The sequence below is a fragment of the Struthio camelus genome, chromosome 1 (genome assembly GCF_040807025.1).
Source record: "Struthio camelus isolate bStrCam1 chromosome 1, bStrCam1.hap1, whole genome shotgun sequence".
Classification (NCBI taxonomy): Eukaryota; Metazoa; Chordata; class Aves; order Struthioniformes; family Struthionidae; genus Struthio; species Struthio camelus.
Window position 1 is genome coordinate 160,766,246 of NC_090942.1, and position 23,958 is coordinate 160,790,203.

Here is a 23,958-nt window from a genome sequence, read left to right on the forward strand (position 1 = left end):
AATATTAGAGAAATGTCGTACAAAAACATGTCTAAGTGATGCTATTCACTGCATGCTATAGGCTGGTCAGCAAAGCAGTTCTCCTTAGTAACACACAGAAGCTTATCCTTGCAAGTGGTGCATTTGACTCTGACTTAGCTATTTTTTCTTCCATCTATAATAACCAATTATATATGAGATATTTCACAGTCAATCTCTGAATAAATGCTAAGATGTCAGAGACTGATAAAATAAACTATGATTGATGACCCTGTTAAATGATCTGTTTGGTAGCATATAGACTAGCCTGCTTCTCATTGTATCTGAAATTCTTATTTTTGTAGGTAAACAAATGCACATTCACTATCGATTGAATAGCCCCTTGAACTATGCTCTGCAGTTTGCATTTGGGTTAATCTTGTCTGTTTTAATACAGAGGGGGGGAAAAAAGGAGGAAGCACCAGGGGTGGAATTGTTAGTGCTTTCACATCCACATTCCTCACATTTTGTCAGGATGATAAACTGTAGGTAATGGACAGTCCTTGTTTCACAGGACAACCGAGCCAACTGAAGCACAAAGAGCTTGCTAAAACGATATCTCACAACATGTTTGGTAGCTTCTTTCTAGACAAGAATTTATTTGGGAGGCCTGTGTCATGGGACTGCACTTCTTAACCTCAACAATTACAGCTTCAAGCTGAAGAAACAGGAGTGGAAGGTTAAAATGATTTAAACACACACTTCTGAATTGTACCCAAAACATAGCTGTTGACACTTGGCAGGCTAATACAAGAAGTGAGTGGTAGCTTCCAGTCCATTTGATTCCTCTGGTATTTGTAGCCAGGTCTTCACACAAGTGAATGAGCAGAATGAATTCTGAACAGACTGAAGGCTCGATTTTTGACTTGGCTATTTTTTTCCGGTCTTCTATACCACGAGTATAATTGCTGTATTATTTGTAGTAATTATCTTAAAGCCTGTTGTCTATAAGCTGTGCTAAGTTATTTCACTTTGTTTAATGAAGTAATTGCCTTTAGAAAGGCAGGGACTAAAAGTCGAGCTAAAATCACTAAGTTCTCCCTCTGCGCACATGCATACAAGAATGTCCTCTCCCTCTTCCTCCCCCCCCCCCCTTTTTTTTCCCTGTTTCACTGCGAGAAGATCACCTTGCTTTAGATGTGATACTTAGGATCGTCTCATTTGGTGAACGATTCTATAGTGGGAAATCAGCGGAGAACCTGAGGGGACTGCAGTGGCGTGCTGGCAAAGATGAGGCCTTTCAGACCTGCTCAGCAGCCATAACCAGATTTTTTTTAAGGATCTGGTCTTAATGTATCATACAGCCTGCAATACTTGAAATCGCTTATTGCAAATGAGAAGAAAGCGTTCTTCTGAGGGGAAAAAAATAGTGACTAAAATGTTGTTCATGTGTGCCTAATGTCTGCCTTCCTTGACTGCTGACATAAAGAAACCTGTTTTTCAGGTCATTTATCATACATCTACATAGATTTGCTTATGAGCTCACTCTTTGTGAGGCGTTGTGGAAACTTAAACAGGAATGTTAAACTGCTCAAAGTATTTTGATTAAAATATGTAGTGCCATAGAAGTGCAAACTTTCAACCAGAGCACGGTTCTCCTGAGTGATTTTTTGGGGGGGTGGGGGAAGAGAGGGAAGGAAAAGAGTTGGGGAGGGAGTTATATGAAAAGCAAAGGAGCAGGGAGGATGGCAAGTGGACAGTGTTAGAACAGCTTGGAAAAACTCCTGTGGCTTCATTGTCTCTTTAAAGCCAGAGAGCACAAAGACATACGCCGTTCAGCCTTTCTCCCATGATGGAAAATGTAAACCGTTGACATAGCTCCCATGTTTAACTTGTTTAATTCTCATTTTAAATTCAGTACTATACCAGCCGTGTGAACTCTGAAGATTTCTTTAGTAATCCATTTTGTAGTTCCGAATTAAAAACAAAGTGAAAAGGTCTGACACAATTTGCTTTTATTTTTAGGCAAATCAACCCTGGTCATAGTTAATAAGGGGATTACAACCCAGACTAGCTCTTTACAGATGTAATGTAAATCAAGGGCAGAGTATAAAGAAACTGATCCCTTTTGATTGAAGTATGGTAAAAAGGCATAGAGAAACTAGCAGCAGTAATCTGATTGTATGGCAATAAAACCACCATTTTCTGTCTTTCAGATAAAAATAATGTGGTAAATCCATGCAGTTCATAAGATGTAAAGGCAGATAAAGGGTGATGCCATGGCAACATATAGATTAGCTTGATGTTAGAAATGACACGTCTCTGAAAGGGGTGTTAGAAACTAAGGGCCTTGCTCCGGGCTGTAAGGTATTATGTGAGAACCGCACAAAACTTGGGGGCCGGGATTAGAAAGTATGAAAGGCCTACTTGTGGCTTGGGATGGTTAAGGCAGTAAAGAAAAGCTGCTCAGTTCTTGCTCATTGGTGGTGTATAATATGGTAAAGATAGATTTCATTTACTGCCTTTTTTTTATTGAGATTTGGACTGATTAAAACTTCAGATCACTGCAGTTGTTAGGTGGGGAAGATTTTCCCTTTTAACTCCTGGCCTAGCAGCAGCAACCGTTCTGTAGACTGAGCTGCACTTGCAGTCTGTTTCCTTAATCTATCTGGGCTTCAGGCAGGAACATGCTGGCAAGGAACAGAGCGCGGAGCGGATAGGTAGGACTGGGGTTATCTGAAAAGAAAACAGAGACCTTTTGATTTCAGCCATATATCAGACTGTGGTCTCAATCTCGCACTCCATGGGAGAAGCAAAGATAAACATTGGGCATTGTGTGCGTCTAAGCCAGATGATACTTCAGCATTTCTTGTGTTTCCCGTCCTGCAACAATGTAAAAGAAAAATCTGGTGTTCATTCCTATTTACCAATAAAGCTGCTGATAACCAAATTGATCTGGCTTAGTCCAGGTGGTGTTTATTCCCAAAAGGCAGACTGAAATCCAGAATTGAATGAGATAAGCTTTTGCCTCTTTCCCTGCTTCCACCCCTTAAACTTAAAATCATTGGGACGAGTTTGCTGTCAGGGTAGCCCCTAGAGCTGTGTGGCCAGCAGAGAATTGTATCCACTGTTTCCTCATTGAAATGATCTGTAGCTGTAAAGGTAGTAAAATACCTCTCCTAGTGCTGCTACCTAAATTTTTCTTGCCTTTCCTCTTAAAGAGCCTTCTCAATAGTTGACTTGCTTTTCAACCCAACTTGTACCCATGAGCATCCAGAACTTTAAACAAAAAAGGTTGTCAGCATTACACTGCAAACCAAGGGTACAATTCAAATGGGAAATATTTACTTTATTGCCTGCTCATTTGTCTGCTAAGGGGAAAGAGAAAGCACTCTGCATTTGTTAGGCAGAGTCTAGACATAGAGGAAAAAAACGCTGAAGCCTACAATAACAGTTGTGTCTTTCTTTAGTGGGAATGAGCCTCGGATGAGCTTGGCAAAATGGAATTCATGCTGTTTGTTTGGCAGTGGCTTGGACACTTTTTAAGTTTTTTCTTTTTTTTTTTTTCTTTTTTTTTTTTTTATAAAGATGTTAATTACATGCTTGAATTTATTATTCTTCTCCTACCTCATAGTAAGCTGGAAGGCTTCACAAATCTGGCTGAAAAGGGAACTCCAAAACCCAAACTGTCAAGCTGCTGATGTGTTTTAACAGATGAAAAATAAACAAGTGCATATAGGGAACTGAACAGACTGGCATAATATGCAGGGTCTGAAGTATTCAGATATGTTTCCTCTCTAGCAGCTTAACCTTCAGAAATCTGTATCAAAAGATCCGCTTCATTTGCTGAAATTCTCCAAAGCACAGGGGCACCCTCATCTAATTTACAGGCCGGTCACATCCAAGCACCTTGCATTCTGCATTTGACAATGATTGCTAATGGGCCATTCAACTAAAGTATTTGCTTGTTAACAGGGAACAGAGCATGATAAATGTCCAGCAAGCTTGCGGCCTCCTTCAGCTTTTCAAATGCAGACTGGTGCATATTTATGGCAGGCAAATGACAAAGGGAGAAGCTGAATTACTCTGGCCTTATGCTTTCTGTTAGAACAAGGGTTAAAGTAATTAAAGAAATAATGCAAAAACCGATGTCCTTTGTTTGCCAGCCATTATCTTACATTTAGCTTTCGAACCTGCCTGTCATGTCACATTTCAGAAATGCACTAGATAAGGCTCTGTACATTTGGCAAGGCACAGAAAGGAGCAGGTAATTCTTTATGTAGTGTTCCTTATGCATTCGATATCAGGACTGCGTATTTCCATACACAATCATCTGCAGGTTCAACTTACCTAAAGTACTTTTCACTTATTATGTACATTAATTCAAAGATGCACACACAGAGGTGTTGCAATTTGTACCTAATTAAAAAAAAAAAAAAGTGGAAATGCTTTAAGAAAACAAGCACATTACACTCAGTCTGCCTCTGAAACCCAAGCATGAGAGCAAAATGGCAGAACAAAAAATATTTTTGCTGTTTGTCCTCTAACCATGGGGATAGATAGATCTTCTAAATTGAAACTGAAAAGCATACACACTAATTCTGTAAACTTGCAGTGTCTTTCGGTGTCATCTTAATCTCTTTAAAGAAAGTCTTAGATAAAGATTTAAGAAAATGTAGTTTCCTGTGCTTATAAATCCATGTCTGGATTTTCAGAAGTCTTCAAGCACTCTTGAATACCGAGTTACAATAGATTAATTTTAATTCTATATCTGAAAAAGTCCTTTAGTATTATACATTTTCAGTCTCAAGTAGATAAACATGTTTAAGGCTTCTGTCTAGCTCCTGTTCAGTTCAATGAAAATACCTCAAGTGATTCCAGTGGGCATTACATTAGCCCGCAAGGCCTTTACATTATAATTGTTTTTTCATTATAGGCAAAATTTTTAATTTTCATATAATGAACAAAATCCATCATTTTAGTCAGTGAAAGAGAACATCCAGATTCTTTTTTCTGTTAACTGTGATGCAGAAAACTTTCCTTTGATGTGATTATATGCACTGTCAAAGACAGCAAAGGGCAGGACCTCTATCTTTTTTGGCAATCCTGGCCAGCCAACACCCAGTGTTTATTGCGGTATCAGCAGGATAATTATAATGCAGCTGATTTAAACTTTGATGTAATAGTCTATGCTGTCTTCTGGTTTTAAACATAGGTCCCAAGTAAAGAAAGATAAAGGCTGGTAGAGGATTATGTTGCTAGGTGAATCATTCCTCATGCATAGCATATACCTAACAATAAATATGGTTTTGCTACCTATAGTAGTTTTTTTTTAATGGCTCATGGTTAATAGCTAAATTAGACTTTACAATATTTATTTAGTACAATTTTGAGCTGTGTACGCTCTAAAGAATAACCGAGTTTTACACATAGCAACAGAAAATGAGAAATTATATGGCTTATCTTATACATGAGATCAGGTCAGATGTTAGGGTGATACTTTAACCTGGAAAATCTGATGCTGTAAATTACTTCCCACTTTTTTGTTAACTTCCATTTGAATAGTGTATTTATGTAGGTATCCAACCCAAAGAGCAGTGGTGGGAAAGGTGAACAATGCACTGTAAAAGGGAAGCATATGTTGAAAGCTAATGAGAGGGATTTAAAGTGTAGTATTATTATTAGTTAAAGTCTAGTCACAATTGAATGTGATTTTATTTTGGATTTGGGAGTTCTGCCAGACTCCAGCCTGTCAGAGCTGAGAAGACTCAAATCAAGTCCAGGCCTATTTCTGCAGCGAACTGGAATCCTGGCTCCTTGCCTGTGGATTCATTCAGGAAGGCCCATCTGGCTTTTGATGTTCTGCAAGTTTGAAGCAGTTTGTTTAAGGAACCTATGCAGTGAGCACTGGCGAAAGCACATATAACTACAGTTCTGACTCTTCAAGTGGTGCATCGTTTTGCATTTTTTGTTTTTGCCGGTGCTTACCATCTGCTTACCTACTGTCAGAGCAGCAGTTGGTTTCTATACCTGACTGGGTAAAAGTGTAGATTTGGAGTTAGGAACATCTTGACTCCTTTTGAGGATTTGCAGTCCCATAGCATTCACTGTCCACACTTCAGTTGCTTTCTTCATGTTTAATTAATTTCAGTTTAGTTCAGAAGCAGTCTGCTTTAATCACCGCACAACACTTGACCTTTAGTGTTTTTTTTTTTTTTTTTTTCTTCAAGGTAATTCCAAACTATATAGATTAACTGAGCAAGGAAGGTCACGTTGGCAGGTAAGATTGCTAGCCACTGCAATAAATATTTTAAAGGACATTTTTGGAGGGTAGTCATTATCTTGCCTAATTTTTTATCAGACAATTAGTTTCCAGACAGTTTCTGGAAGAAAACAAAATCTGAATCTTTATAAGTTTACTGCTTATTGTAGTCCTCTCAATTCTGTCCGTCCCTATGTGAGCGCAAGGTGAGCCGAATTTAACTTTGCTCCTAAAGACCGACTCAGGAAACCGTCCTCATTCAGAAAATCTCATATTAAGCATGTGCTGAACACTGAATATTTTTGCTTAAGCGGGACAAATTTAAGCATGAGCTTTCTTGAACCGAGGCCAGAGCGAAAAGGTTTTGGAGGCTGGGCAAATATACAACTTTCTGAAGCTTCATTACATTTTTTGCATCAGAAAATGATGTCAGAAGCTAAGGCCATGTCTGCATTTGGACTGCATCTTACCTTACCTAGCCTGCTAGCAATCAGGGTAGCTGTCGCCGTGGTGATCCCTCCCACAGGCCAAGGCAGCTTGAGGAGGTGCCATCAACTTTGCTACCTGAGCTCTGCCTGTGCTGGTAGTTCTGTTGGTACAAAATTTTCAATGTTTTTGCTTGCAGTTTAGAGTAATGCCCATGCATTTACATTGACTACCAGTCACTGTTACTGACTCGGTTATTCCCAAGAGCAGCCAAGGTTACCCGTCTGAAAGAGAATCCAGTTTGTGATCCCAGTACACAGCCTGAGCCTCTCCATAGTGGAGGCTGAAACACAATCCAAGTGTTCTTGCAGGCTTCGGGCAGCTGATTAAAAAGGTGCAGCTGAAGCTGTCACTGTCCCAGCTGTTTGGTGAACCCTTCGGATGGACTTTTCCACCCAGAGGTAGGGATGTCTGAGCTATTGGTGAGTAAACTTCTGGACCTTTACAGTAGTTTTTGAACTACTTCAGTTTCAGTAAATCTTAATTTGCAGAGCTCAAAACAGCAGTGGGCCCAAAGCTGCTTCATGTGGAAGTGGCTGTGGCTGTCCTATTTTAATCTGCTTCTGCAAGTCTGTCAAACTTCTGAAAAGTTTGAATTTAATGTAAGAATGTAAGATCTCCAAGCTTACGAGCGGCTGAATCTTGGATTTGACGTGCAATGGAAGTGAGGACCAATTGCAGATTTCTATTTTGGGTTTATGCGCAAGGCCATTTTCTACCATCTGAAAATCATCTTTATATATAAGGTGAGGAAAGGATACAGTATAGAAATGAAAGAGTTGCAGCTGGATTTGCAAATCCCACATAACAGTGGTTTAGCAAAATATGTTTGGTTTGTTGTATAATGCTGTTATTGATTTGGCATGACTTTTCCTGAAACGTGATGAGGTAACAACGCTTTCTAATTCCAGTATTTCCTTATGCACGCAAATGATATGGAATAATATATTTTCTAACAACTGCAAAGCAGCTGAATTTTTTCACTGAATTTAAGAGATATGATCACTGATAATTAATGTGTCATCAAGTAATAAGACAGTCCCTGCCCTTTTTTATAGACTTTGCTTAGAGCATTGCTTGGAACAAGACTGTACAGGTGTGAACAAATTATAGTTAACAGGAAGACGACTGAAAACTTTGGTTTGTATCCTTGTATCGTGGCTGACATAAGACTTGTTTCTATAATAGAAACAGTAGAGGAAAGCACAGAATAGCACCGCAATAGAACAATCGGTTTTTATTGTTTCTCTTTTACAGCCATAGCTTGTGATTTACAGTGCCCTTTTTGAGAACTAGTTCTGCTAGCTTTCTAAAAGCAAAGCCTTTAGTGACTTGTGTAAGAAGCACATATGGTTTGGTTTGCCTTTCCATTCCATACAAACTACATCTCTGCATCTTGTCAACAAAGCCCATGTTTCTTGTTTTTGGCACACCCTGCTTCTGTAAGCACAAGTCAAGTAGAGCAGTGGTTTTGTGTTACACTGAATTCATGGCACAGATTTTTTTTTTTTTAATCCAAACCATATAAATACCAGATTATCTTTGCTGCAAGAGCAAAGAACTATTTTAATATTCCCAGTAGCATATTCTGAGCAACAATTCTTTAATTAAAACAACATTGTTCTCTTCCTGTATTTCATGGCTAGCAAATGAGAGAAAACACCAGTGTTAATATCAAAGGGAGTCACTTTTCATTACAGTAATGGTTCAATTGTGCAATGCTGTAGGCAGTGAAATTTAATATTATTGTGACTTGTATTGTAATTGTAGGATGACAGAGGAAAATGGATTAAGTTTAAATATAAGTGTACACAGCAGCACATGGACTTTGTCAAATGGAAGCTGAGGTTAGGGGCAGGATGAGTCCCCCTCTGTCTCTGTCATAATGAATTAGTGTTTTGTAAATAACTGGGCACTAGACTGCAGATTTATTACCTTTTGTAGTTATATATGGACACACACATACATGAGTTCTGTACTGACTGTAATTGCAGTGCAGAGTTGCAGAACGGGTTTATGCCTTTGGGCTAACAGGGTATTTGAATGTCTAGGCTTCTTGTCTTCACCTTTCATGAAAATATTCTTGCCTGCCAGTTTGTGAAGTTTTCTTCTGAAGGCTACACCCATCCTTTCAGTTTTGAGATTGCTAACACATGAATGGTCTCAGACGAGAAAGCCCTTTGTCATTCTTTTCTTCCTCTTGAATAAAACCAAATTCAAGTTGCAGATGATCTTTGCTTTAGAAAATTGAGACAGAAAGACAACTGGTGTTAATGAGCAATATCCCTTTCTTTCCCCATGCCTATATACATGCAGATTAAAATAGAAAATGGTAATTTAAACCATCCATTACTGATGTCTTCCATGGAAGACTGAGGGCAATGAAAACTAGATGCTTCAATTATTTATTTACCTTTTAGGTAATTGCAAGATGCTCCAAAAGTAGTGCCTGAGAGCCTGCTAGTGTGTAAGCGTGATGCTCTGGCCTTTTACTGCATGTCTTAACAGTGTTTCACAGAAGTATGTTCGCACTGAAACCTGTTCTAATGTTAAAGTGCAAAAGGGGGCAGTAAAGTGCTATCCAAAAAATGTTTATTTTTAAGGGTATTTTTTTGTGGTAAAAGTTGTATTTCTCAATGGGCTTATGATCTCCTATATTAAAAATAATAATCTTTTGATTATCTTCTGTTTTCAAAGCCTTCAACATGTAGCAGAAGTATATTAAGGATTGTGGGAGCAGTGTTTGGTGTGTGTATTGCCATGTTGTGTCCTTTAACCCAGTCCTGAAACATGCTACATATTTGGAAAGAATTTGAGTCAGAAAGCTTACTCAGATATATTTAGGACATAGCTGTATGAAGCCTTTCTGAAAGAAATCCAACCTTGCTAATAATGCCTAGTTCTCATTTTGTGCATTACCGAAGCTGCATTTCTGGGAAAACAAAATGAAAAGAACATTGAGGCTTAGGGGTTTTTCACTGAAGTACTAAAGTGTGTAGTGGTGGCATGGGTCAAGAGTTGGGCTCTCATCCAGACCCGAATGCATCATTTGTCAAGAGGTAACTAGAAAGAGCAACGAATTGCAGTGCACCTACCAAGTGTTTTCTCTTTCAGAAATTCCTCAGACTAACCCATTTGCACAGATCAACTTCTACTCTCCACTGCAGCCACTTGCATTTTAAAAAACTCTGTATATAGAAAGCATGCTTCTACTGAGATGGAATAAAAAAGCAAATGTGCCTGTGTATGTCTGCATGCTTGTGTGCGAGAGAAAGACAGCTACCGAGCAGTGATTTGAGGAATTGTTCCCACTTGGTTGGAGCTAAAGAAGTTCAGCGCTGTTGTGAGGATTCATATTTCTGTAAATGCTGATGAAATCATAATATAGTTCAGTTTAAAATAGAGTGTTGGTTGTCTCCCAGCTCCCCCCTCCCTACACCCCTTAGTTAGGAGATTATCCTGAAGCACATTAGCGGTTCTTTTGTGGTAACCAGAATTGATTTAGTAAATGGATCAGGATTCTCTAGTGCTTTATGTACTTTTAGCAGAGCAGTAATTGCTTTCTGCACAATAATACCAAAAGTTAATTGCGATTAATAGTGCTTTCTGTGGAGGTCATGTACGAAAGCGGAATATAAAATCTATATTTTTTTGAAAAAAACTCCTTTGTCGGTCTTGGTTACAAATTGGATCCTACCGTATTTTCACCATTTCAAGCCTTATCACTTGTGTGGTAAATGCTCTAAGCTAGGCTGTGCAGTCTTGTACAAAAAAGCCAGACTTTGGTTCCCGTTCTACAGGACCAAAAAGATAGGTGTTTGCTCTCAGAGGATTTTTTAAGGCAGAGGAAAAGGTCCTTTCTTTTTACCTGAGGAAAACTGCGTTCATTTGCACCACCCTGCTTTTATGTTGAGGAGTGAGGGGTAGAGCACAAGTTTGTCTGGAGAGTTTAGTTATATAACTGATGTTGTTGTTGTTGTTGTTGTTGTTGTTGTTGTCTGGAGAGTTTAGTTATATAACTGTTGTTGTTGCTGTTGTTGTTGTTGTTGTCGTTGTTGTTGTTGTCGTTGTCGTTGTTGTCGTTGTTGTCGTTGTTGTTGTCGTCGTCCTCGTTGTTGTTGTTGTTGTTGTTGTTGGGCAAGAGCGAGCCAGACAGGGAAAGGGCAGCTTTCCAGCAAAATGAAATTTTCCTTTTTTGGCAAAAAACGGTGTCCAGCTAAAATAGATGCATCGCCTTGCAGCACAGCCCTGGTGACCGCTGCGCGCCGGGGGGTCCGGGCTGCCTTTCCCCAGGCTGTCTCCGCTCCGCAGCCCGCGATAAGGGTGCGCGCTGCGAGCAGGGTGGCCGCCGGGCGCTGGGTTATGCCGAGCTGCCACGATCGCCCCGGATAGGAGTCGCAGTGAGTCAGTTCCCTCCGCTTGAGCCCGGCGTGGAGGTAACCGCTAAGGAGAGCCTGTGTGCTGCCGCTTCCTTTGGCTGATTTATTTTTTGCTATGGCAGGAGATCGCAGCTGTAATCTTATATCACGGTTTTCAAGGGACCGGATTTGCTCTTAAAGAGCATGTCTCCAGTAAGATGGATTTGGTGCCAGGTTGCAGGTGATCTCCGTCGATATACATGAAGGGTTAGAGGGGTTATCAAATATCATGCCACAATTGCAGCTTTTGTCCTCTCTGAAGTGCAAGGCTGCCTCAGGCTTGTGGCCTTCCTAAACCGCGTGGAGCAGAGAAGTGACCGTGCCTAGCTCCGCAAAAAGCAATCGTCACGCCAGTTACTTGGCCAAGAAGGCAGCTCACCACACGCCTCTCTAGGAGACCGGTCAGGGTATGTTTTTGAAATATTTGAAGAGTCGTGGCGTCTGCGAGCGTCCCCGCCTGCAGAGCCAGCGCTGTGCCTTGGCGACCGCGATGTGATGGTACATTGTGACTGCCAACTCCTGTATGTCCACGCAAAATAAAAGTCTTGTTGGGGGAGAAGCGTATGCGCTTTTGGCACATCCTTGTTTTATGAGTATAAATGCGGGGGTTTCTTTGCATTTTAAATGCTTTCCTCTAGTAGTTGAGTAAGTTTTCAGTGAGAATCGGGTACAGGAAAAGGCACCAAAAACAGTTTCCGTTTGCGCAGCTACTTCAGCCACACAAAATGGTGGCCCTACTGCCATTTTGTTTCCAGGGTGGCAGTTAAAACAAAATAAGCTTTTGGCCACTGCCTTTTCCCCTTGGGTAGTCTGAAACAAAATGGAGTTTCTTTGGATATGAGAAAGGGCAAGGACGAGGAGGTCCTGCACAACCCAGGGTGGAGATTACTTACAGTTTCAGGGTTGTGTTTCAAAGCTTCCTCTTTCAAAGATTTTCCAATGAAAGTGCGAAATGTAAGAACTGTCGCTTTAGAAACCCGTGTTACCGTATTTTGTAATTTGGCTTTGTGTATTGTGGTACTTGCCATTGAAGATCTTATGGGATGAATGTGAATATATTTGTTTATTTATTTATTTAAATTCCATTTAGTTTCTGTTCTGCAACTCCTGTTAATGCAGGGAATCATGGCTTACGTGAATAGTTTCATTAACTTCATGGAAAAATGTTCACGTATAAATAAAGGTTAGTAGATTAAACGCCTTACATTTATTTAAATTCAAGAATGTGTTTATTTAACATGTTCTGGAAACCCCTGTTACCGCATTAAAATAATTGAATAATATTCCATTGACAAAAGTAGCTTCGGAAACTCATTTGAAAGAATTTTAATAGTATGAAATGCTGTACTGCTTTTGCTTTCAAAGTTTAATTTGCTAGTCTGTGTATAAACTAGTTCTGTCATCTTTTCATGTCAAGCCTTATGGTAGTTTTTCTTGCAGAGTCCATGTAGCAGAAGTGCCTGTCTTTTTTAGTCAAATTCCATACCCGTTTTGAGACAAAGACCCCACATTAATCTTTCTGGATGAAGCTCATTTTTCTCTCTGTTCTGTAGCAGTTTCTGATCCTGTTCTCTTTGAATTCCTGTTCGCTTAATCCATTTAAACTGGAGTGAGATCAGTCCTGTAAAAGCAGTGCTTCTGCAAAGAAGTGTTCCGCCTTTATAACTGTGTATACCTTATATCCGCATGGCTTATTTATGATACTGACTATGACAGAAACTAATGTGAAAGTTCTGCCAGGAGCAAAGAGCTCTCTTCCAGAGCACTTTTGTCTCTGTATTTGGATTTGATTCCGTTCAAAGTCTTTGGCATTCAGTAAAGTGGTTTTCATCTCATTCAGCGGGCTGCGATTAGGCCGCTGCTACTCTACTGAAATCACTGGGAGTTCTTCCTGTGACTTTTATTTGCTTTGCATGCAGCCATTAGGACTTTTGCTTGAATATTTCTTCTACGGACAAGACGATACTCAAAATATGAATTTTCTAATTTTCTCAAAAGCCGAGATGAGGAATACATACACAATGTAATAACTATTGTTTTTTAAACAGTCGGGAGCTGTACAAGGAATGTGATTCTTTATTCTGTTTGTGCTTGTACAAGTAACGGACTAACATACTGTGTTATTAGTATTCATGACGTTTCCTTAATGAAACTTTTCAATGAATAACTTTATAGGCAGACTGGTAGCTAAACTTCATAAAGTTAAGTGAGGAGGATTCTCCAACAGAAGGTTTCAGGCTGCATTTTAAGAAGCATCTTGATTGTTCACATTCTGAGAGTTATTTTTGTTACATTAATTTAAAACTAACTGCCTAGACCAATTAGTTCAGGTAAGATATTAAAGCAGAGAAATTTAGCACTGTTTCCTCACTTAAATATACAAGACTCTTAACAAGTAGTAACATGCTTTTTAAAATTACATTTATTTTATAATTACTAGGACATAGTTAAAGCTAAGTGTTATATTTATACACTCACACACACACAAGCATGTGCGAATATGTAGTGTGCATCTATATAGTTGTGAAAAGGTTGACAAAATGTTTTTATATTAAGATCAATTAATTAAGAGCTTGTCTCTCTGAGAATTTTATATTTTGATAATTTACAGTTTCAGATGTGGCTGTCTAGAAAGAAATAGTAGAATATTTTCAGGGAAAATAAATCTACTGACAGATAAAGTTCTAATTCCAAGAGAATTTAATATTGTGGAACAGGACAGGTTTGAATAGTTATAGTTATGGAATGGTGCTGCATATTTTAGTAGGGGTGAATGCAGTAAGTTTCTATGAAATCTAAATTAGATACTTAAGAAATTAGTTTGAAACTTTGTAGAATTTAAAATTTAATTTCTATAAAATTTCAAAATCAAATCTTAACTAACTTCTTTAGGAGTTTGACCAGTCAGGGTATAGTAACCCCAGGAACTTCTGGGCCTTAAAGTAGAAGCGTAAGTGTAGTACAGAAAACTACTGTAACATTGACAGGAGTGGGAAATAGACTACTCCTTTCCAAGGCCCTTTTTTCTATTCATGTGGTGTGTGAATATTGATCTAATGTAATACTTACAACAAGGTTTGAAAACTCAGAAAGTTGCTGTTACTTGATAAGCTATGTGATTAGTTGGACATATAGGATGGATTCACATCCATGGGCAAATTTGGTACAGATGTCAAACGTTACCTGCAATGCACCAAATTCGGGGTATTAGTGAAAATACGCTCTTTATCTAAAAATGCCAGACAGAAAATGTGTTAATGTCATTCTGCAGCTTTTACTATACTTCATATATTTTCTGTGCTTTCTCACAGTGAGCACTATGATTATTAATGCGGGTAACATTTTTCAAAATGCTCTAATCTCATTTTATCTGAGTGCTGGAATAAAAGAGTCAGGAAACTGGCTGAGCTTTTCCCCTAAGTTTCTGTTGGGGATCTATATTGGTATGTAGGTTTCCCACTAAGGAATATTTATAGTTAGAAGGCATGGTTCCAGGGCTGCCACTGTCCCAACTCCTCAAAGACTGCGTGAATATCTGAAGCAACAACCAATATAATGTAGCCTCCTTCGGGTATCATTCACAGGTTCGGAAAACCTCTTGATCCATCTTTTTTATGTTTCTGTTTTGAAAAAGGTCTTTAATTAGTTGAAGGTATGTTCCATTCACACTTTAAAACCAGTTTATACATTTTATTTTTAGAGATGCAGTCATGCCAACATGTCATCAGTGTTGATGCTACCCCAGAATGTTTAAGGCTACATTAGCACTTGCAGATATAAAGATTCAGGAGAGATTCAGCCTTGCTGAAATTTTAGTTAGCCTATACCAAGACTGAATGTAGTCCTTCCTTTAAGATACAAAGATCATACAGCAATACTCTTAATCCTATTCCTTGGCATTTGATGAATAGCTTAGTTTCAGAAAATGTTTAGCATCCAGCAGGTGATTTATTTAAAATCTTTATGAAAATACAGTAGCAAGACTGTTCTTACGCAATCTGATGGATAACAATCATGCCTAGTTATGGGTCACTATGAATTTTTGTGGTGAAACTGAAATGCATGAGGTGAAACTTGTTTTTTGTTCTCTCCATCCATATTTATAATTTACTGTTGTAAGAAAATAAGGAACCTAAATTGCAAAAATACTTTCCACACAAAGGTCACAGTCAGAACTACAAACCGTGGAAAAAAGTTTCAAGACAATCAAGTTCTCAGATTAATCCTTTCACTTTCAGTCTTTTTTCTTTCTAATCTCATCAGTGTTAGATCCTAAGTGTTCAGAAACTGAAGTGGAAGCAGATTTTTCAAGTTTAATTCTCAGACTGTGCAGACTTCAGACACATAGCTAGAATATTCCCCTGCCATAAAGTCTAACGAGTGCATCAGTTAAAGCTCTTGTAAAACGTGTTTTAGCTGTCTGTGGGGGGTGGTTCGGTCCTTTACATTTTATAGGGCAATTCCTAGCTACTTAACCAAGACACATAAATGTGCTTTCTGTTTAGTAGTTGTTTCTGAGAATTGTCTTGCGTACTGTCTGTGAACTTCGCCTGTTTGTGCTCAGAATTTGTACAGGGGACGTATCGTTACTACTTAATTACACATATAAATACACAAAATCTAAAATTAGATTTGATGCTTTTTTTTTTTCAGAGCAGCTTTTAGGTCATGTTATTGATAATGACAGACAGGTGTGTGTTTCTGACCTTATGAATTTCATATTTATTATGCATGCAAATTTAAATTGATTGATCTAAAAACAAAGATCCGGTCCTGAGAAATCTTGTGCGTCTCACATTACATATTCCCATTATGTGAAGTAGACTTACTGCAAGTGGAGATATTTGCAGCAGTGGGATCATACAGTGACTGGCCTTTGGCCTGGCATACAAGCTGGAGGAGTAGGTGTAATTTTCATCTTCTAGACTTCTGTGTAGGAGCAAAGTCAAATTGGACTGCGATCAGACAAGATGATAAAGTTAGTAGTAAATCACCTAGGTTAGCTCAGAAATTCTGTCACAGTTCCTTTGGCCTCTGCCTGATTTGTGTTGTTCCTAGAAACTTCCAGGGGAAAGTTGGAGTCTGTATCCCTGATGCTGCTTTTGCAGTCGCTTACCTGCTGCAGCCTTTCTTTCTCCATTTCCTCTGCTCCCAAGCAGAGCTAGCCTCTCCCTGGATGGTTCCTCACAAGGCTGCAGACTCCAAGGAGAGTAAATGTATTTCCACCTTCTCATTCATTTTGCCATTCAAAACCCGTTTAGGGACATAGCAGTTGCTGCATTCCTTTGCCGTGTCTGAGGACTGTAAGGAGGGGGTGCAGCTTTGCCCAGTCTCTAGTACACTCCTATTTTAGCAGCCATGGCCAACCCTCGCTTCAATAGTCTAGAAATTACGCTGCGCTACACAAAAGAGCACAGTGATTTATACGTCAACAGTCGCTTTTCTTGCCATAACATTTCATTGTTCTTTTCCCCTGAATCTGTAATTACATGTCTTTGTCCCGCTACACGCTGCTTCACAACAAATATAATTCTTGCACAGGCTTTGTGAGTGAAAATAATCCCACTCAATTAGCGCAGATCATAAACTTGCATTGCGTGGGAGCAAGCAGTTGTGAAGGATAGATTTGAAATTTGGGGCATCACATCAGCCTTTTCTCTAATTTAGCAAGTTGTATTACAGTACTAATGCTTGCTGGTGGGCTTCTTTAGCTAAGCAAAAGGATGGAGGTAATCTATGCCTAGAGCTTTGTTCTTGGTCCTTAATATCCTAATAAGTTTTGAAGAAGAAGACTGCCTGTAAATAAGTTAGATTTACTATGTGTTTTGTGTAATGTTAGCGTGTGGAGAAGGACATTCCTTAGGAAGCCATTGTTTGAGTCAGTTTTTCTGGCTGATTCTCCGTTAGGAAGGATGTTTGGAAAAGGCTGGCAGGCAGGAGAAAGAGGAAAGAAAGTCAAGCTTTTAGGTCTGTGCATTAGGGGACTTTGTATTATTGGCTGTAGTTCTGAAGCCATACTTCTTGATCTGAATTGGAACAAATACATCTTCAGGAGAAAAACAGAAAACCAAAACCCAAACCTGCTGTGGCTCTTGTCCTTGTAAGATCAAGGCTTCTCATTTTGTGGATGAATCAATACTTTCCTTTTGTGAAGAAATGGTAAAGTTTGCCTATTAATACCAATAGCAAAGATATAAGATGAAGTCTAACCCAAAATATTAAAGCTCACTGCCAGTCTGTGTAAGAAGTCTTTATTTGTACTAAGGCAAAAGCACAGCTGTGTTTCACTTGTCAGACAAGAAGAAAAGAGACAAAATAATTACTGTAATGGTGGAGTTTGCAAAGAGGAGAGAGCCTTGTAGTGAAATGATCACACTGTCACGCCAGGTGCATTATCTAAAGTGTGTGCGTTCCTTGGGTCAGGTAGATTTCCTATCCGTTGTTAGTTTATAAGCAAGATCCTGATGAATGATTGGTATTGCTTTGTGTTATACTATATTACCAACAGCAGTGATCAGCATTTTAATATGTTAAATCTTAAGCACTAAGTTATTTTCTTTCTTGCGTTTGAAGGAGGTTTGACAAATTACTCCTGTCATTCTCCCATGTCCAAAGTTACCACAATACGTGCAAGAAGAGTAGAAGTGTTACCGAAACGGAAAAACAAGATTGTAACCCCTCATACTTCTCACTGGTTGTTGCATAGATGACCTACTGTAGAAGAAACCATGGTGCCTGCCAGAGACTCAAAACCTTCTAGAGTTCCTAAAACTGCGATAAAGGTTATAAAACTCAATCCAGCTGTAATTTCTAAGATTTAAGTAAACATCTTGTTGATATTAAATTGAGTGAGGCACAAGAACGGGTTTGCTTACTCTGTCATTTTGGTTTTGGAAACTGCTTGTTTGTTCTTTTCTGCCCATTGCAATTGCTACTTTTCTGAATGATATTTCTGAACTGTCTCACATTTTCCTTTTTTTTTTTTTTTTCTTTCTTTCTTTCTTTTAGATTCCTTCCTGGACAAGGATTGGTACTATATCCACAGATAGGAGACAAACTGGATATTATATGCCCAAAGGTGGACTCTAAAACTGTTGGCCAGTATGAGTATTATAAGGTCTACATGGTTGATAAAGACCAAGCAGATAGCTGTGCTATTAAAAAGGACAATACACCTCTACTCAACTGTGCCAAGCCAGATCAAGATGTTAAGTTTACCATCAAATTTCAAGAGTTTAGCCCTAATCTCTGGGGCCTGGAATTTCAGAGGAACAAAGACTATTACGTCATATGTAAGTTCAAAAGAACAGTTGTTCATTCTTTTATATATGCACATTATAAGCAAACTAAGAAGAATTTGAATGGGTTTGTATTTTTTTTCTGAAAATATTTTCTTGACAACTTGTTTTAAAAATTATTCCTGATTTCGATAGGGCCTCTATCTTTTTTTCCCTTGGTCTATGTAAATCAAATTAGACTGTACTTTTATGCCTGCATGGGGCTGCTTCTTTTGTGCAAAACTAGTAGTATTTTATGTCTCGTATTTATATTGAAAAGTGGTGGGCAGCTAAGTTATGATATGTTTCCTGCCCACAACTCCAAAATAGTGCCACGCTGCTGGCCTTGCCCCAGGATCTCTCAACCTTGGGAATAGGATGGCCACGCAGCTCTGAGCTGAGGTGTCCTGCATGATGAGATGGTTGGCCTTTGCTGAGAGTGATGCTGGGATTCTTGCAGGAAACACCCTTTTGTCACTCTGCTTGCCAGCTTTGCCAGTGTAATTTCACCACGAGGGTTGCTAGTGGGCTTCGACTGAGCATGCGTAGCTGCATACATACCTACTGTGTCCATACTGTAGCGAGGAGGGTTCTTGGGCCAAAACCTAGATCTAGCATGATCTTGAGTGTCCTCCTTTTTCATGCTCTTGAACTTGTCCAAAGAGTATGTATAAAACAGGCATTTGTCCGACATTTTAAACTTTGTGTGAGTTTTAGTCTGATCAGGGTCTAATGCTTCAAAGCTAATCTAGAGGTACCCACAGAGTTTAGGGGTTCGAATTACTAATGGTGTGTAAAGTTAATGACGTAGATCAGGAATTAGGGTAAGCTGAGACATCAGCGATACAGCAATTTACATTAGTTTTGATTTTGTCACTGTAATACTATGGCCTGAGGATCTCATTCATCCCCTGGGGACATTTGAGGTTTTGGAGCTTTAAGGAAGAATCACCAGTTAGTAGGAGCTGGGTGAATGCTACGCATTGGTTTTCCTGCAATTACAAGGAAGTTAGATACTTGTCCATCTTATTTCTCCCATCTCTTTGGAAACTGGATTATCAAAATGCAGTGATAACTATTTCATGTAATGTCTTCTGCTCTAAGTAATTCTTAATTAAAAAATTGTTAATTTTACAAGGGCTTAAAGCATGCGTATTTAAAATGTAAATGCAAATGTGTTTAATATGGAATTAATGATCGCTTCTTAGTTATATGAATATTGGTACACACTGTGTCATTATGTATGAAGTAGCTTGTATATCACAGAAAGTAAGTAAGAATTCACTGTAATAAATCTATATATTATATATATATATATATATAAAAAAATATAAATGGCATAGTTAACTAATTAACAAATGTGGGAGACATAAAACACCATTTATTAGTTTTTAGGCTTTGACAAAAAGGTCTCTTAATGTAGGTGCTTTCTCTGTTTAGTCAGTGGGTATATAAAAACCTGATTCCACTTAGGCAACATTTAACTTCAGCAAAGTTCCCACCAAAATCCAGTGAGATTTACCTGGGTAAAAACTGCGAATTTGATGATGAGAGGTAGTTGTCTATAATTCCAGTGAACGTAAATGTAACATAAAAATGTCCATGCTAAAATAGCTGGCTTTAATGATGAAATATCTTCATTATTTAATGCTACTTTTTAAAAAATCCGCAGCAGACCAGCTATAATGGAATAAATGGCACTGTTATAATTATTACTTGAAAATTATGGGCACAAATGGAACTTTTTGATAGACTGTCAGTTCTGTCATATCTATGTCATGGATTTACCCAGAGAATTATTAAGTATGGCTCATTTTCATTAGTTTTGTATAATTATTTCATTACTCTAATAAGACATAATAGACATTGCATTTCCTGGAATATTACAGTATAGTTTGGTTGATAGAACTTGCTCAGCCTTCAGCTTAATGCCTCAGAAATCACACTAGTCTTGCAATAACAGTGGAGTGCCACAGGATATTACTTTCCCGGCTTCTGACATAAACATTTGGCTAAGCTATCAGTATATTTGTAGTATACTAACCCAGCTGAAGCAGAGGTACCTATACATTTTAGTAGGTTTGAAAAAAACCTAGATCCCTATTCTCAGCCCTGTAATTTACCAGGTGTGCTCAAGCCCAAAAGACGAATGTACTGGGTCTCCTAGTGACTCGGATACACATACATTGCTACTCTTTTCATTCTCCCTTTTCTGCTTTTTTAGAGGGATTTATGAGTTTGTCTTCTTGTTTCTTTTCTTGTCTTTCTTTTTTCTTTTCTTTTTTTTTTTCCTTTTGCATTGAAGTGAAGGTGACAATGCATTTTATATGCCAGCTTCTGGGTTTGAGATATTTTAGGATCTTATGTTACCTCGGCTAGGCAGCATTGAATGAATCTGAGATGAGAGTTTACCGAGCCCTGTATCTTTACAGGGTTCGTTATGGTTGGGTCTACAGCCTGAATCTCATACTATTCGTTTTGGCAGGCTGTTGTTAGCCTTTAATGTGTTTTGTGCATTATCACCTACCTTTATCATCTTGCCATTATTTGAGAATGCAATATATTTTACTAAAGCCATCTTACTAAATAATATGCGATTTGTGCAGCTGTATTAAACAGTAAAATTTCAAATCAGATTAGTCATTTTGAGAGCCTTTGAGTAGCAAATTAGAGGAGTTATAACACAGGATGAAGAAGCTTACTGAACCTTGTGTACCTTTAGGGAAATGTGATTGTACATTAATTCTTCAAGCCATAATTTTATATCACCAAAATATATTAATGATATATCAAAAAGATCTTTTCTACTCACTACTTTCCTTGGTCTAAGCATGTAAACACAAAGATGTAACTTTTCTTGTTCAACAATTAGATTGTAGAAGTATCTTCACAATTTGAAAAAGTAAAAATGTGAGAGAGAAGTTTCTGACAAGCTTTCACATTTAATGATACTTTAATCCAAAAACAGTCATCTAATCTATTTTCTGGGACAACTGCAGAGCAAGATATTCCTTGATTTAAGAGTATCAGGATTTGAAGAGTTAATGCTGCTAACAGCAGTACTCGGAAAGATGATATTGCATGGTATTGTGAACGTGAATACCTGATATAACAGAATGTCCTTGCTTTTCTCTTCTTTGCCATCATCAATTTTTGGTTCCTCAGAAATTAATAGATTCATTTTCTTATAGTTACCTGATTTCTTTCCAACAGAACTGGGGAAGGTCAAACGTACTTGAGATCTGAGACATATTAATGTTAGATTATCCTAAAATATGCAGCCATTTAGCTAACATATCATATGTCTCTAAGGAAATCCTTAATCAGATGCATGAAGATATATCATGCCCAACAACATAAATATCTGTGCGAAGGACAAAGTTAAGCAGAAGGGTGTGCAAATTTGAAACTCTGTGGTTTGCATTAAAAAGTCCTTTTATGTCTTTGCAGCACTTTGTGTCTGAAGTAGAATTTTTTACTGCTTTAGACTACTCAGAATGAATGGGGATCTCTGTGATACTGGGGGATCTGCAAGCACTTGGGTAATCATCTAGTTATTTCAGTACCTCCCTCAGATTCAGTATTTCCTGGATGGAGGGGAGATGTGTTAGTGTAGGATAAGCATATGTAAAATGCCGAAAGTGTTTATTTTTTGGTGAGGGGGTGCTGTTCTGTGTTCAAGGACTTCTGTTCGTTTTAACAGGATTTATGAAATGCTTTCTCTGTCTCTGGACCCCTCTCAGCAAACTTGGCCCTTAGTCACATATGGCAGAGAGTCCTGCAGTACCCTGAGTTTTCACTGAGGGGCTGCCATGGCGAAGTCTGCAGGAAGCTGTACCAGAGGGAAGAGAGCAGTGCCGCTTGGGTCCAGCCCACCATCACACTCGTGAGATAGTTTGGCCAAGCAAGCACATGCTCTGTTCATTTCATCTCCTCTTTTGCATAAAATAAAATGAGGATTATGGGCCAGCATCTTCGTGAATGTTAAAAAAATGAGTTACCTACGATGAAGTCTTTACCTATTTGAAATTTTTAAAAGCAAGTTTTGTTTTGTTTTTTAAACACTCAGAAACACGTGAGACTTTGGGAGTGGCTACAGAATGGCCTTAGAAAAGGTTTCTCTAAACCCTTGCGCAGCTTGTGACCTCCTTAGCTAGGTTTACCAAGCTAATGATTTTCATTGGCTTTGACATTGGCAAAATGGAATATGCAGCTTTCCTTAAATGTTTTTGTCAACTTTTTTTCAAGCGACACCCTTACATAATTGGCCTCTGGCTTAAATTAAAAAAAAATACATTTAATTGCTGATTGATTTAAAGGATTGTACTGTGCTACATTTCTGAGAAATACTTCAACATTATAGTGGCTTTTAAAATTTAAACAGCCATTCTAAGATTTTAGCATTAACTGGGTTTAAAATAATCACAAGACTTTTGTGTTTTCACTTTGTCTTTCTGTTGCCATTAAAAGGCAATAACTATTGGAGGAAGAACACATTAAAGGACAATGTAGATTGTGCCCTGAAATATGGCCCAGGTGGGAAGAATGAATGTCGATGTAGCCAAGTAGATTTACATTAGAATGTTATTTTAGTATTCTGACAAAACAGTTTAAACAGTAGCTAATCTGGTTGGCTGAACATTCTGACACCTCTTTGACACAAGTTTCAGCCTGCAGTCCCTATAACCTCCCAAACCCCTAGCAAGAACTACCCAGAAGAAAACAGTAGATTTTCCTTTATTTGGGTGTTAATTCTGAGCCAGTCAAAAGCATGGCAAAAACCGTATCAGAATTTCAAATCCTTTTCATTTGCAACAAAGACATTATTTGTGCTTTTTTAAAGACTCTCTGGTTCAGCAATCTAATGATGTTATTTGTATTTTCTGTTGTTGTTAGGGAAAGCGTATGTGATAAAAGCCACCCTGATTTGGGCTGTACATAAATCACTTTTTTTTCTTCCTTTCTCCTCCTCCCTCTTCCTCAGAAAATAAGATAAATTATTTCTTCCTCATGTAAAATGATATCCAGAGGTCAGTCTTTGACTTTTCTGAGAGTCTTTTAAGGGATATATCAGCAATATCACTTAGCTCTTGTTGAATTAAATATAAATAGAGCTCATACGAATAATATTATTAAAGAAAAAAATCACTCTCTGTGCAGCTTCAGATTTCTAACAGAGTCCAAGACCTGCAGGATTAATGGAATCATGTTCCTTTGGGGTTTTGTCCCAGACCACACAGGTCTTGTAAGAGAATAAGGCTATTTTAGATTGATAGTCTTTGTTCATATTCAGTGCCATTACCTAGGCAATACTGACAGTTTATCTCCTTTAAAGTAGACAGAGATAGTTCAGCAGGAAATCTGTTATTATTGCTCTATTCCCAAAGGAAGGAAATGAAAGGACAAGAATGCGTAGTTTGTTAATTGGATGGCATCTTGTGAAAAATAAATTTGCTCCCTCCCCGCCCCCCAAAGTATTCACAATAGATATTTAATCAGGTAAAAATGAATAATTATTATTCAGACTGGAAGAAAGAATTATTCAGGAAATGCTCAG

The 23,958-nt window shown here is 38.3% G+C and overlaps 1 protein-coding gene across 1 annotated transcript in view; it reads left to right on the forward strand.

Annotated features, from left to right (window-relative positions):
- EFNB2 (ephrin B2) overlaps positions 1 to 23,958 on the forward strand; it is a 46,041-nt gene that overhangs the window by 4,577 nt on the left and 17,506 nt on the right. Inside the window, exon 2 of the mRNA XM_068927628.1 lies at positions 18,133 to 18,416. Within this exon, the coding sequence (XP_068783729.1) occupies positions 18,133 to 18,416 (284 nt within the window). The remainder of the gene's footprint in view (positions 1 to 18,132; positions 18,417 to 23,958) is intronic.